This window comes from Elephantulus edwardii, unplaced genomic scaffold (genome assembly GCF_000299155.1).
Source record: "Elephantulus edwardii isolate Elephantulus edwardi_28Jun2011 unplaced genomic scaffold, EleEdw1.0 scaffold00236, whole genome shotgun sequence".
NCBI classification, from domain to species: Eukaryota; Metazoa; Chordata; class Mammalia; order Macroscelidea; family Macroscelididae; genus Elephantulus; species Elephantulus edwardii.
Window position 1 is genome coordinate 1,910,825 of NW_006399986.1, and position 13,811 is coordinate 1,924,635.

Consider the following 13,811-nt stretch of genomic DNA (forward strand, 5'->3'; position numbering starts at 1 on the left):
TCAAATCAGATCTGACTGGTACAGGAGGAGATTGTCCCTCCTTCTCCAGCAGAGCATCTGGTGGATTCGAACCACTCACCTCTGGGATTGCAGTGCAGCTTCTTGCCACTAGGCTACCAGAGCTCCCTCTTCCATAGTTTTGAGGGAAACAGAAACAGTTCATGAAACCAAAATCCAAACCCAGTAACTTACTATCAAGTCAACACTGACTCATGGACATCAGAGGATGACTCTATACAGGTTTTTTTGGTTTGTTTGTTTTATATTATTGTTTGTCTGTGTACTGTCAAATCAGATCTGACTGGCATAGAAGGAGATTGCCCCTCCTTCTCCAGCAGAGCATCTGGTGGATTCAAACTGCATACTTCTGGGACAGTTTTGGTTTTTAACTTCTTATTTTCACTTGAGTGAAAGCTTCCTGAGCTAAATTGGATTTTCCCTTCAACAATTCATGTGCATTATGTTATCTGACATTGGCTACAATTCCCACAGTGTAACAGCACTCTTCCCATTTCCTCCCTGTGTTTCCCATGTCCATGCTTCCTCTTCCTCATCCGTTTCTGCCTGCTGAGTTGTTATGCTGAATCTGTGGCACTCGAGGTTTTCAACGGTGACCCGATGAAGTCACAGTGTGACTAAATGGTGCCCAGTCCTACAGCCTTCTCATGATTACCACTGTGATCTATACTTAATTTTTAGAAGCAGATTTCCAGGCCTTTCTTCCTAGGTGTCTCTCAAATCACTGACTTTTTGTTTAGTGATTGTTTAGTGACCTTGTGCCGTCCAGGGACACTTGGCACGCAGTGAGGACTGGGGCGGGGGTGCGGGATGACAGGTTGGTTTCTCTCTCTGTCTCTGTCTCTCTCTCTCTCTCTTTTTTTAGTGTGACCTCACTCTCAAACACCCATTGGCTTCTCTTTTGAATATGTAACTTACCAGTTGCTTTTCTCTGCAGAGTTTGTGAAAATGATGTCTCGCTGAGAAGGTCCTGGAAGAGGCGCTGCTGTTCCCCAGGCCAAGCCCTTGTGGAAGAAGAAGTCCCCGTGGCCGCATAAAGGATTGGGCTGCTGATGGCTGTTGTAGCATGGCAGGTTGATGTTGTTAGATCCCATCAAGTCAGCTTTCATTCCCAGTGACCACTGGGCCACTATGTCAACAGAACAATACAGAATGACAGAACAACCCCTCACGTGGTCCCTTCCCTTGCTGTCCTCACAGAACCGCTGCCTCGAACCCTCTCTTGCTGTCCCGGCGTCCATCCACCTCACCGAGGGTCTTCCTCTTTCTCATTGACTCTCTACTTTTCCAAGAATCACATCCTTCTGCAGAGTCACCCAGCTCCTTCCTCTCAAGAGCATTCCAGCCTCAGGCTGATTTCTATTTTATTATTATTATTAATTTTAAGGAAAATTTACAGAGACTTTGGATTTCCATTCATTCACTGTTGCACTTTTCTCCCTGCCCACCCCTCTCCCCCTGTACACTCTTCTCTTTGCAAAGTAAAAGAAAAATTCTCTCATTGTTATACAGTCCCTCCCCCCTGGTCCGCTCCACTACACAGCCTTTGTTCTGGACTCCTGTCATGACAATAATATCCAATCACATATCCCTTTTAAGCAGTTTTCTTGCTCATCTGTTTCAATGCAGTATACATTATTTATCCTCTCTTTCTCAGTCTCTCCCTAACTCCGATGTCAGTCCCGTTTTACAATAGTGGCACTATGCAGTATTTGTCCTTTTGTGACTGAAATACTTCACTCAGCATAATGTCCTCCAGGGTCACTCATTTTGTATAATATTTCATGAGTTCCTTGTTTTTCAGTGCAGCATAGTATTCCATTGTGTGAATATACCAGAGTTACTCTATCCATTCATTTGTTGATGGGCACTTAGGTTGTTTCCAAATCCTTGCTATTGTGAGGAAAGCCACGATAAATGTGGGTGTACATATATCTGCTTGGCTGACAGTTATGGTCTCTTTGGGGTATATTCTCAGTAGTGGAATTGTTGGGTCAACTTTGCAACTTTCAAGTCGATTTCTATTCATCAAGACCCTATATAGGACAGAGTCGAACTGCCCTTAATGTTTTCAAGGCTGAAGCAGGAGTGGTGTCCACGTCCTAAACCACGTGCCTCCAGAAACTCTGTGAACTTTGATAAATGTCGATAGTGATAGAGGGCTCCAGGCCTTTTGTTCATAGGGTCGCTATGAGTCATGCTTGACTCGAAGGCAATCAACAACAACAACAACAGTCAACTTCTTTCCAGAAGCTGACGGCTTTGTGTTTCTCCCTCAAGAGCGTCTGCTGGAGTCAAATCACTGGCTTTTCTGTTAGCAATGAGGCACAATAAACCCCCATGCCAACAGGACTCCTGAGAGCAGTGAACCAGAAACATCACCTGGACTGTTGTTATGTGCCATTGAATTGCCTGCGACTCATAGCGACCCTGTGTACAGCAGCTCTGAAGCCTGCCCTCTTCTGAGCCAGTCTCATTGACTTCATAACACCTACCCCCATTACCCCGTGACTGTGTTAATCTATCTCATCCGAGGTCTTCCTTTCCTTCGCTGTTCTCCACCCTCCAAACCATGCTATCCTTTTCCAAGGAATGATCCCTGCTAGCTATGTGCCCGAAGTCTGTGAGGTGGACCTTAGAAATCCTAGCCTCCAAGGAGAAACTTGATTTCACCCGGACTAGTGGCTGAGAAAGGTGGAGGGCCGAATGAACAGAGGAAGATGGACAGATGCAGTGACTTTAACAATGGCCTTGGGCATGTCAGAGACAGGGAGGATGCTCACGTAGACACTCACAGCTTCTATGAGCTGAACTTGACTCGATGGCACCCAACAATGACAAACTGATGTGGTCACAGAATAAGAAGGAAGATTCTGTGTATGCCAATATAAATAAATGAAGAGCCGGTTTTCACCCTAAGAATTCGAATGGAGAGTCCCATCTTTTTACTCTGCGGAATCCTAAACTTCGGTTTCATGTCAGGGTTTTTTGTCTCACCTGGTGGAGTGTCGAGTCTTTCCTCCTCTCACACTGTCAAAAAAGTTCAGCAGAGCGTCTATCCCTTTTCCCTTCCTACTTTTACTGCTTCAAACTCCCTCAGGTTTTCTCTCCCGATAAGAAGGAAACGTGTCTGCTATGGGGTCAGACACGCCACCTGCCACCTGCTCAGCTCTGACTTCCAGGATCCCATGTGTGGTGGAGTAATCTTGTGCTCCATGGGGTTTCCAACGGCTGTGGAGTTTTGGAAGCAGATGGCCAGGCCTTTCTTCCAAAGCACCTCTAGATGGACTTGAACCATCAGCCTTTTGGTCAGCAGTGGATCATGTTAGCTATTTGCACCACTGAGGATGAGAACCATAACCCACCCACAAAAAACAAACAAACAAACAAACAAAAAACAACCCAGCTCAGAGATGGTTCAGTCCACTGCTTCATCGTCAACTCCATGCACTTGAGGAGGGAACCGCGCCCCAGAGGGGGTTAAGTTCAATGGCTCATTTCTCCTCAAACACACTGCCAGGCTTTTCTTCCACGGCACTTCCGAGTAGGCTTGACCCTTTTGGTCAACAGCAAACATGTTCGTCCCACCCTGGGACTTCACACTCCTCACAACCTCTCGTTGTGAAGCTCAAGCTGAAAGGAATGGCCCGTCAGACAACATGTGCAACAGCGGATGGGATAGGGGGTGTATGAGGGAAGAGAGAAAAAGAATCTCAGGAAAGGTTTACATGCAGAAGCCACTGCGGAGGGTTGATGGGCAGGGCAGGAGGGGAAGGAGAGGGAGTAGACCTTAGCCAGGATGGGGAGGGTGAGAGGGAAGGGGGGACACAGGGAGGGTTCCACAGAATGCTGCCAGTAACACCGCTATACAACTGTAATAAATGTTATAAAAGGAAACTTACAGGACTGATTCAATCAAAGCAAAACAAAACAGTAAGCAATGTCCCCAAACCCCGTTCCCCGTAAGTTCATTCTGCCTTCACAGCAGTCCTGGAGTGCAAAGAATTGCCCCGTACAGCTTCCAAGGTTGTGAATATTTAAAAAAAATTTTTAAAATTCATTTTCATGAAAGTTTACAGAGACTTAGGGTTTCCTGGCATTGTTTCATTTTTTTAATTATCATTTTTTTGTGTGAGTGTACCATCAAAACAGATCTGACTGGTACAGGAGGAAATTGTCCCTCCTTCCCCAGCAGAGCATCTGGTGGATTCAAACCGTACGCCTCTGGGATTGTAGTTGCAGCTCCTTGCCACTAGGCCACCAGAGCTCCCCTTATTGTTGCACTTTTCTTCCTACCCATCCCCTCCCCCCAATTCACTCTTCTTGAAAAAGAGAAAAACTCTTTCATTGTTATATAATCCCTCCCCCCATGTCCACTATGCAACCTTCACTCCGGACTTCTGTAATGACAAGAATACCCATTCATATGTCCCTTTTAAACAGTTCTCTCATCTGTTTCAATGCAGTATACATCATTCCTCCCCTCCTTTTCTGTCTTTCCTGAACCCTGATGTCAGTCCTGTTTTGCAATAGTGTCCCTATGCAATACTTGTCCTTTTGTGACTGAGATAGTTCACTTAGCATAATGTCCTCCAGAATCGTCCATTTTGCATAATTTCACCAGTTTCTTGGGTTCCCCCCCAATGCTGCATAGTATTCCATTGTGTGAATATACCAGAGCTTCTCTATCTATTCGTTTGTTGATGGAAATACTTTTTTTGCAAAGCTAGATGACCCATCTCTCTCCCTCCTAGGAGCTGCTAGGGATTCGGGTATCAGCTGTGGGCTTAACCATCAAAGCTCCTTCGAGTGCCTCAATGGGACCTGAGTGGGGAATGGTTGATTAAAGTGATGTGTCAAGTGAGCTTGCTCTCTCTTCAACCCCATGACGATATCCTGGGAGGACTCTCTCTCATTGCTAGTTGACTGAGAACTGGAACAGACTCATAGCTGACCCTCCAGCAGATTTCCAGAGGCTTTAAGTCACAAGGGAGGGCATTGCCCATCTTCATCCCAAGGAGAATCTCTCCACTGACAATGTCTGGGTTCTTGGTTTTCTTCTATTTCCTCTCCACTCTCCTTGACCTCCAGCTGTCCTTTCATGAAAGACACTCAGGGGACTGAATTATGCCACAAATCTGGATTATCAAGGTTTAAGGCAAATTGATTAATCCCCTGGGGAATTAATCTACAGAACTAATCCCCTACAAAATGTCACTCCGTGGGGTAAAGATGAGACATTGCCTGTCTCTTCCTATTAAGATGAGACAGTTTAACCATTTTCATTGAGGTTACCTATGGTCCCTATTTTATTCCCCAGTTCAGAAAAGTTCTCTTGACCCACACATATTACATTTGCCACAATTGATGAACAAGTATTGACACATTATTAAGGAAATCCATAGTTTACAACAGAATTTACTCTTTATACCAACCATTTTATGTTTAAATCTCAAAATCATCATTCATTCTTTCCTTCCCTCCTTCACATCTTTTCCCTCCCTCACGTCCTCCCGCTAACTTCCTTCCCCCTTTCCTCCCCCAGTTCCTCCCCCTCTCCTCCCTCACTTCCTCCCCCTCTTCCCTCTTTTCCTCCCCCCTCCTCCCCCTCCCCCTCACTTCCTCCTCCCTCTCCTCTCATTTCCTTCCCCCTCCTATGAGTCACAATTGACTCAATGGAACATAACAACAACAACAAGAAGCCAGAATGGTGAGTAGGAATCAAATGCTGTACATTTGCCCTGATTTTGTGTTCCTGGGCCATGATGGCCTTGTTTTTATGAGATGAAGAGTCTTTGAAAAAGGTAAAGGATATTCCAAATGACAAATGTTCTGTTATTATACTTAATTACAATAAAGACTTTAAAAGATTGTATTGTTTTATAATGTTGTAATTACAGTGTCACTCAGTCATCTATCCACATTTTTATTTCATTGAATATATTGTCGAGTCGTTTGCAACTCATAGCGACCTAAACCGTGCTCTATCCTGTGCCAATCGCACTGCCTCTGACACACCCATCCCGATTACCCCAGTCACTGAATCAATCCATCTCATAGAGGGTCTTCCCCTCTTGCGCCGTCCCTCCACCCTCCCAAGCATGATGTCCCTCTCCAAGGACCTGTCCCTCCTTGCAACATGCCCAAAGTATGTCAGACAAAGCCCCAGAATCCTTGCCTCCAAGGAGTAGCTTGGTTTAACCCTCTCCAGGATGAATCTGTTTGTTTTCTTGGCAGTCCATGATGCATTCAATACTCTTTTCCAGCACCACAGCTCAAAGGCATCAATTCTCCTTCTTTCCTCCCTAGTCATTGTCCAAAACTCTCTGATGCATAACAAGTGATTGCAAAGACCATGGTCTGTATCAGGCACACCTTAGTCTCCAGAGAGACACCGTTGCTCTTGAGTACTTTAGAGAGGTCCCTAACAGCAGACTTTCCCATCACAATGCATATAGCCTTAATTTCTCTCATGAGTGGAGAACCACTATGTGTTTGGTGATTAGCTGTTGTTCTTAGACTTTGTCACAAAAGTAGGCACAATCTTATGCAGAAAACCTTGCTTCCTATTGAGATTTGGTCTCTGAAAAGAAACAATTGGACTTCTCAGATGCAGACTCTTCAAGACAAGTGAAGTTCTGCTCATTGTGAAAATTGATGGTGAACTAATGTTTTTCTATATCTGCTTTATTCAGGAACATTTTACTTTTGAGGATGTCAGTGTGGACTTCACAGAGGCACAATGGAAGACCCTGAGCTCCGAACAGAAGAGTTTATACAAAGAAGTGATGCTGGAGATTTATAGAAATCTTCTCTCCTTGAGTGAGTATAAAAGCTCCTTTTTCTTTCTTTTTAAAATTTTTATTACTTTTTTATGTGTGTACCGTCAAATCGGATCTGTCTCGTACAGGAGGAGATTGTCCCTCCTTCTTCAGCAGAGCATCAGGTGGATTCAAACCCCACACTCCTCTGGGATTGCAGAGCAGCTTCTTGCCACTAGGCCACCAGAGCTCGCCTCCTTTTTCTTTCTTAATTCACATGACATATGTTAGACTGCAGGTGGTTATTGTTGGAGTCCCAGGGCCCAGTAGCTGTGAATTTGGCTGCAAACAAAAATAGGGGCTTTGCGACCTATGAACCAGTCCATAGTAGAGAGAAGTTGGAGTTTCTGTCTGCAAAGATTAAAGTTTTGTGATTGAGCAGTTCTACTTTGTCAGGTAGTATTTCTAGGAGACACAGTCACTTCTAGCAATTGTTTTTCCCGGATGCCGTTGTTCCTATGTAATATAAAACAGCTTGTGCTGAAACCTAACTTCAACATCGCTGCCAAGTATCAACCTTCCGTCCAAATTCTCAGCCTGTACAATCCAGAGGAGCTGAGAGAACCACCATGCCCGGAACCCGGGAGATTATGTTGACCTGCTTTTTTTGGTTTGGATTCTTGGTGGTAGTCTGTGAATCCTCGAGGTGGGGACTCCACTGATGGGACAGTGCTTGTCATGAGAGCAGAAACACAGCCCTACAATCCCCGTCACAGCCGCTCTAATGCAAACTTTCTTCAGTAGAAACAGAGCCAAAATTCGACTCCTATTCCTCTTGCCTTCTTCTGGCTTTCTGCTGTCAGCAGTTCCTCAGCCAATATGTACAACAGATCTTCCCAGAGTTGTATGCAGAACATTACGTCCACCGGGCAGTGTGCAGCCCAGGGCCTCAGACACAGCAAAACCAGCACCATTCTCAAGAGACCTGTTGGAGTGAATGCACAGAAGGTCAGGAGAGAGAAGTCTCCATCACTTCCTGTGGAAGGGCAGAGAAGAGAGCAGCTCCATGGGAATGCACATTAGATGCCTCTTGCTTTGTCAACCCACCACAAAGAGAGTCAGCCATCCCCAGAGAGAGCAGAGTTGAAGGGCTAGAGCCCATCTCAGCCCAAAGGGTGAACTTTGTGGAAAAAGAACAAAGGTCGATGGAATTAGAAACCATCAGATTTGCATCAGTGAGTTATGATAAGGAAGTCCCAGACTGTGGATTAAACTTTGCTGCAAACCAGAAGGCCCCCTTCCAGGAGAGACCTTTGCTTTGCAATGAGTATCAGCAAGACTTTATCAAGTTACCAAATCTCATCACTCACCAGATGATACACTCAGTGGAGAAGCCTTTTGTTTGCAAGGAACGTACATGAGGTTTTACCAAAAGGTCCAATTTTGTCAGACACCAGAGGATGCACACAGGAGAGAAGCCTTATGTTTGCAAGGAGTGTGGACGAGGTTTTTCCCAGTTATCACATCTCATTGTACACCAGTGGATACACACAGGAGAGAAGCCTTATGTTTCCAAGGAGTGTGGACATGGCTTTACCCGAAAGTCCTATCTCATCATACACCAAAGGACACACTCAGGGGAAAAGCCCTTGGAATGCAAGGAGTGTGGGTGGAGCTTTTTCAGCAATCAAAGTCTTAAGAGACACCAAAGCAAGTGTGGGCGAGGCTCTTCCAGGAAGTCAAATCTTACTGGACACCAGAGGATACACTCTGTAGAGAAGTTTTATATTTGCAAGGAGTGTGGGCGAGGGTTTTCCGGGAAGTCAAATCTTAATGCACACCAGAGGATACACTCTGAGAAGCCTTGCATTTGCCATGATTGTGGGCAACGCTTTAGTCATTTCTTCAGTGTTAACACACACCAGATGAGTCACAAAAGGGAGAACCTTAAGCTTGCAGGAACTGTGGGCAAGTCTTATCTAGCCATCATACGCCTTTGCACACTAGAGGACACAATCAGGAGAAATACCTTATGTTTGCAAAGAGTGTGGGATAGGCTCTTTTGGGAAATCATATCTAATTGTATACCAGAGGACACACTCACAGGAGAAGATTTATGTTTGCAAGGGGTATGAGTGAGACTTTGTCACAATGTCAAATCTTTTTTTTTAATTTTTTTTTTTTTAATTTTTACAGTGTCAAATCCTAACACACACCAGAGGAGACACTCAGGTGAGAAGCCTTAGGTTTGCAAAGCATTTGAGCTTCCTTTTATCTGGACATCTCATTGGATACCAAAGGACACATTAATGAGACAATACTAATGTCTGCAAGGGGTGTGGGTAAAACTTTGCCAGTAAGTGTAGTCACTCACCAAAGAATACACTCAGAGAAGAAGTGTCATGTGTGCAAGGAGTGTGGGAAACACCAGATTTCATCATACACAAGTGGAGACATGTTGCAGACCGAGGGTAAAGTATTTATTTCTTTATTTTACTTTTTTAAATTTTTATTATTTTGTGTGTGTGTGTGTGTGCCATCAAATCAGATCTGACTGGTACGGGAGGAGATTGTCCCTCCTTCTCCAGCAGAGCATCTATTGGATTCCAACTGCTCACCTCTGGGATTGCAGTGCAGCTTCTTGCCACTAGGCCACCAGAACTAGCCTAGGGTAAAGTATTTTTATAATTATTAATAATGAGACAGACAGCCAGGAATGAGACAGAACAGAGAGCATAAAACAGGGGCCAGCAGTTCTCACTGAAGGGGCCAAGCCATGCTTCTCTGTGCATCTATTGATAAGTAGGGGAAGCAGATCATAAAATAAATTCTTTGTAAATGAAGCCGAATTTTTCTCTATTGTCATCCTAATGCTCTAGTTCAGGAAGTATTTCACAGGTAGTAACACTCCCTCTGGGGGGGGTGGCTAGCTGTCTCCTGTCTGCAGAGAACAAACAGCTCATTTTCTGGGATTTGCCACAAGAGAAATCCTAACTTATCAGTTTTGTAATTCCTTCAATTCCTGAACAAGGGTTTTCATTTAATATTTGGTATAAAGTTTGGCGTCCCATAGAGACATGCATAAGATGCCTGGTGTTAGCATGGAGTGTTGGCAAAGCTTTTCCTAAAAAGTCAGATCTCATCACTCAACAGAGGACGCACACGTGAGAATATTTATGATTGTAGGCAGTATGGGCAGTGCTTTACTATGGGAAGCCAAACTTTATACCAAATAGTATATGAAAACCTTTGTTCAGGAATTGAAGGAATTACAGATTTATAAGTTTGAATTTCTCTTGTGACAGATCCTAGAAAATGAGCTGTTTGTTCCCTGCAAGACAGGAGACAGCAAGGGGCCCCCTACAGAGGGAGTGTTACTTCCTGAGCTGGAGTTCACCCTGAGGCATCAAGGTTAATAGTTAAGGGTAGACCAAATTCTTGCATTTGTGAACCCCTCCTTCCTGAGTCAAGCAGAAGGTTTTCAATAGAAAGAGCTTGGCTTCATTTGCATTGAATTCTCTTTGTGATTTGCTTCCTGATAATTTTCAATAAAGATAGAGAGAAGCTTGGCTTGGGGTCTTCAGTTGAGAACTGTTGGCCCCCTGTTTTATGCTCTCTGCTCTATCTCATTCTTGGCTGTTTGTCTCTTTATTAATAATTATAAAATTATTCTATTCTTTGGGACCCTCGGTCTGCAACACTTTACAGTTTTATCAGATCTCATCAGACACCAGAGGACACACACCAGGAAGAAACCTTATGTTTGCTTGGATTGTGTGCCAGGCTTTATCAGGATGTCAAATCTAATGGCATGGACACGACTCACTCAGAGATGTCTTCTGTTGGTTAGAAATATGGGTGAAGCTTTACAAAATTTGTAATTAATCACATACCAGAGGAGACACTTGGGGAAGAAGCCTTATATTTGCAAGGAGTGTTGACAACGCCTTACCCAGAAAGCAACTCTTCTTTTTAAATTTATTTTGTTGTTGTTATGTACCATCGCTATGTACAACAGCCCTAAACTCTGCTTTGTCCTGTGCCAATATCACTGTCTCCAACACACCCATCCCATCCCGATTACCCCAGTCACTGAATCAATCTACCTCGTAGAAGGTCTTCCCCTCCTGCGCTGTCCCTCTACCCTCCCGAGCATGAGGGTCTCCAAGGACCGGTCCCTCCTTACAACATGTCCAAAGTATGTCAGACGAAGCTTCAGAATCTTTGCCTCCAAGGAGCATCCTGGTTTAACCTTCTCTAGGTTGAACCTGTTTGTTTTCTTCACAGTCCATGGTACACTCAACACCCTTCTCCAGCACCACAGCTCAAAGGCATCAACTATCCTTCTATCCTCCCTAGTCATTATCCAGCTCTCTGATGCTTAACAGGTGACTGCAAAGATCATGGCCAGTATCAGACGCACCTTAGTCTCCAGAGAGACACCATTGCTCCTCAGTACTTTGGAGAGGTCCCTAACAGCAGTCTTTCCCATCACAATACAACTTTTAATTTCCAGGCTGCTGGGGTCAAGAATGTTGACTGTGGAGCCAAGCAAACTAAAGCGGTAAACTTGCATAATTAAAAAAAAATAACATGTATCAGCTCAAAGCAAACAACAACATGGGAGTGAGGATGTCCCGGGAGAAGGTGCTCTCAAAGAAGCCATGGTGGAGCGTGCCTGAAAACTTAGTGCAGCCATTGGAATTTTGCATGTATGAGGAAACTGAAGAGCAAATCTTTGGCACAGGCCCTTCAGACACGCTCCTTCACCGAACTGAGGGTCACAGCGGCTCGCTTATCCATCTGGAACGGTGGTTTCAGCCTCAGGTCAGACTCGTGATGATAGTAGGACCCAGCGAGGAGACGGCTGCTGAAAATGGTCCAATGTCAAGCACTGTGGCAACTGGACAATTAAAACAGACATGGGGGGGGGGGGGAAGAACGAACTGGGGAAGAGGGTAGAGAAAACAGTGCAACAATGAATGAATGAGAACCCCAAATCTCTGTAAATGTTCATTAAAACTAATAAAATTTAATAATAACTTAAAAAACAAAACAAAACAAAAAAAATGGTACAATGTTTAGAAAGCTTGGATTTTGAAATTCGGGCCCAAGGTTTGGTACTGCTGTGTGTCCAGAGCCACTCACTGACTGAAGATAACCAGTGTTCGCCTCCTGTCCAACAGTCTCTTTCCCTAGAAATGGCATTGGCTGGCAAAATAGGGGATTCCTCCGACCTTGGACTTCTTTAACCTCTCACTACCATGCTGTCTCATATAAATTGTCTTCAATGTAATAAAATGTTCAATCCTGTAAAATCCGTCAATAAAACTAGTCAATATGCATGGGGGGGGAATAGTGAATAAATTTTTAAAAAGGGGGGGAACCGGAAGGGGAACGTAATGGAGGGAGTAACCAAGCGTATATAAACAGACTCCTGCACACCTTTTGTCATGCAGCTCTTTATTTCTGCCCTCTTTTGGTGGCATCAAGGTGAAATCGTAACTATATCACAGGAGGTGCTCGCTATGGTGACCAGAAGTGGCTGGAGTGTCATCACGTACGCCACAAGCCAGGTCCTGGAGCTAGTGAAACCAGACTGTCCCTTGGAGACAAGGATTTTGAAGCTTTGACTGACATAACTTGAGACTTGTTGTAAGGAGGGATCAGTCCTTGGAGAAGGACATCATGCTTGGGAGGGTGGTGGGTCAGCGCAAGAAGGGAAGACCCTCGATGAGATGGATTGCTTCAGTGACTGGGGTAATGGGGGAAGGTGTGGGGTAGACAATGAGATTGGCAAAGGATGGAGCAGGATTTTGGAGCGGGATTTGTACATAGGGTCGCTAAAAGTCACAGGCAACCCGACAGCACATAACAACAACAACATAGCATTTGCTGATACTTCAATTCATAGACCACGTTAATGCAGATGGGCGTCAAGACCAGCCACAAATCCCAAGCCTTCTTGAAAACCTCAGTGGACCACGACGGAGGGAGGAGCTGATGCCAGGAACCAAGCGCAGGAAATGACGTCATGGAAGCCGCATGCGCAGAAGCTCCCTGATGGATGAAAATGGACTATTTTATTTGGAATACGGGAAGGGAAATCTGGGAACCCTCCACATCTTTCCTCACGCAGTTCTGTTTTGGCGGAATCAAGGTGAAATAGGAAATCGAGCACCGGAAGTGGTCTCTGTGGTCACCGGAAGTGGATGTAGCGTCATCACGCACGTCACCAGCTGGGTGTGAGATCATTCGGGTCTTCTGCCAGGTGGTCCTCGTTGTGGACGCGAGAGAGATTTAGTTTTGCAAACACTGCTGGTGATGGACGTGTATTTTGAGGAGAGAATCTGGGGTCGCAGTGGCCACTTTATGGTGAGTTTGCTGACCGCGAAGGGGGAGCCCCAGCTCCCGTGGATTTGGGGTCGGGTGTTCGGGTTCCTCCCGTGGTCGAGGCCAGAAAGAAGCGAAAAGAAGCCTCTTGGACTTAAATACCTGGATCTCTTTTCCACTAACAAAAATATGGACGGCACAGAAAAGGTCAGGTCGAGCATAGGGGTCCCGAGGTGAAATGGTGTGAGTCCAGGGATGGCGGGAGTCCAGGGACAGTGGGTTCCTGTGGATAGTGTGAGTCCTCAGGGCATGTGCGAGTATGAGACCCAGCCCTCGCTCTTCACCACTTTGGGGGAAGAAAATTGTGCAAGATGCTGTCTTTCCACGTTGGGGAGCCTGGCACTGCCCTTCTGTTTACAAGTTGTGTCTGGAATTAATTAATAGAGAAAAATGGGGATAGTCAGATACAGGCTAATAGAAACGGCTGAGTCCAGGCCTGCATTCACGAGTTAATTTAGGGATTGTGAAAGAATCCATCCAGGGTCACAAATCCCATAGACTCAAATCCCTTGTTTATAGGATATGGACCAAATTATCAGTTTCCTGTAATTCTTAGCAGGGAGCTCGGACCTGCCATGAGATTATGTTCTTTAATAGTTTCATAAGGGTGACTCCTCTCCTCTCCTCTCCCCTCCCCTC

General features: G+C 45.1%; 1 protein-coding gene and 2 pseudogenes across 1 annotated transcript; all 3 read left to right on the forward strand.

The window, feature by feature from the left end:
• The first annotated feature begins 7,984 nt into the window (after positions 1–7,984).
• On the forward strand, positions 7,985–8,918 carry LOC102856280 (annotated as a pseudogene).
• A 2,493-nt stretch (positions 8,919–11,411) lies between these two features.
• LOC102856690 (KH homology domain-containing protein 1B-like) lies at positions 11,412–13,083 on the forward strand. The gene is made up of 2 exons (XM_006898703.1): positions 11,412–11,606; positions 13,051–13,083. Exons 1-2 carry the CDS (start codon positions 11,412–11,414, stop codon positions 13,081–13,083), a joined length of 228 nt encoding a protein of 75 aa, XP_006898765.1.
• Positions 13,084–13,103: 20 nt separating this feature from the next.
• LOC102857090 overlaps positions 13,104–13,811 on the forward strand; it is a 6,634-nt pseudogene continuing 5,926 nt past the window's right edge.

Coding starts and splice junctions, on each gene's coding strand:
- LOC102856690 (XM_006898703.1), top strand. CDS start 11,412: ATGTCCCGGGAGAAGGTGCTCTCAAAGAAGCCATGGTGGAGCGTGCCT. Junction 11,607..13,050: donor AACGGTGGTTTCAGCCTCAG/GTCAGACTCGTG, acceptor GTCTTCTGCCAG/GTGGTCCTCGTTGTGGACGC.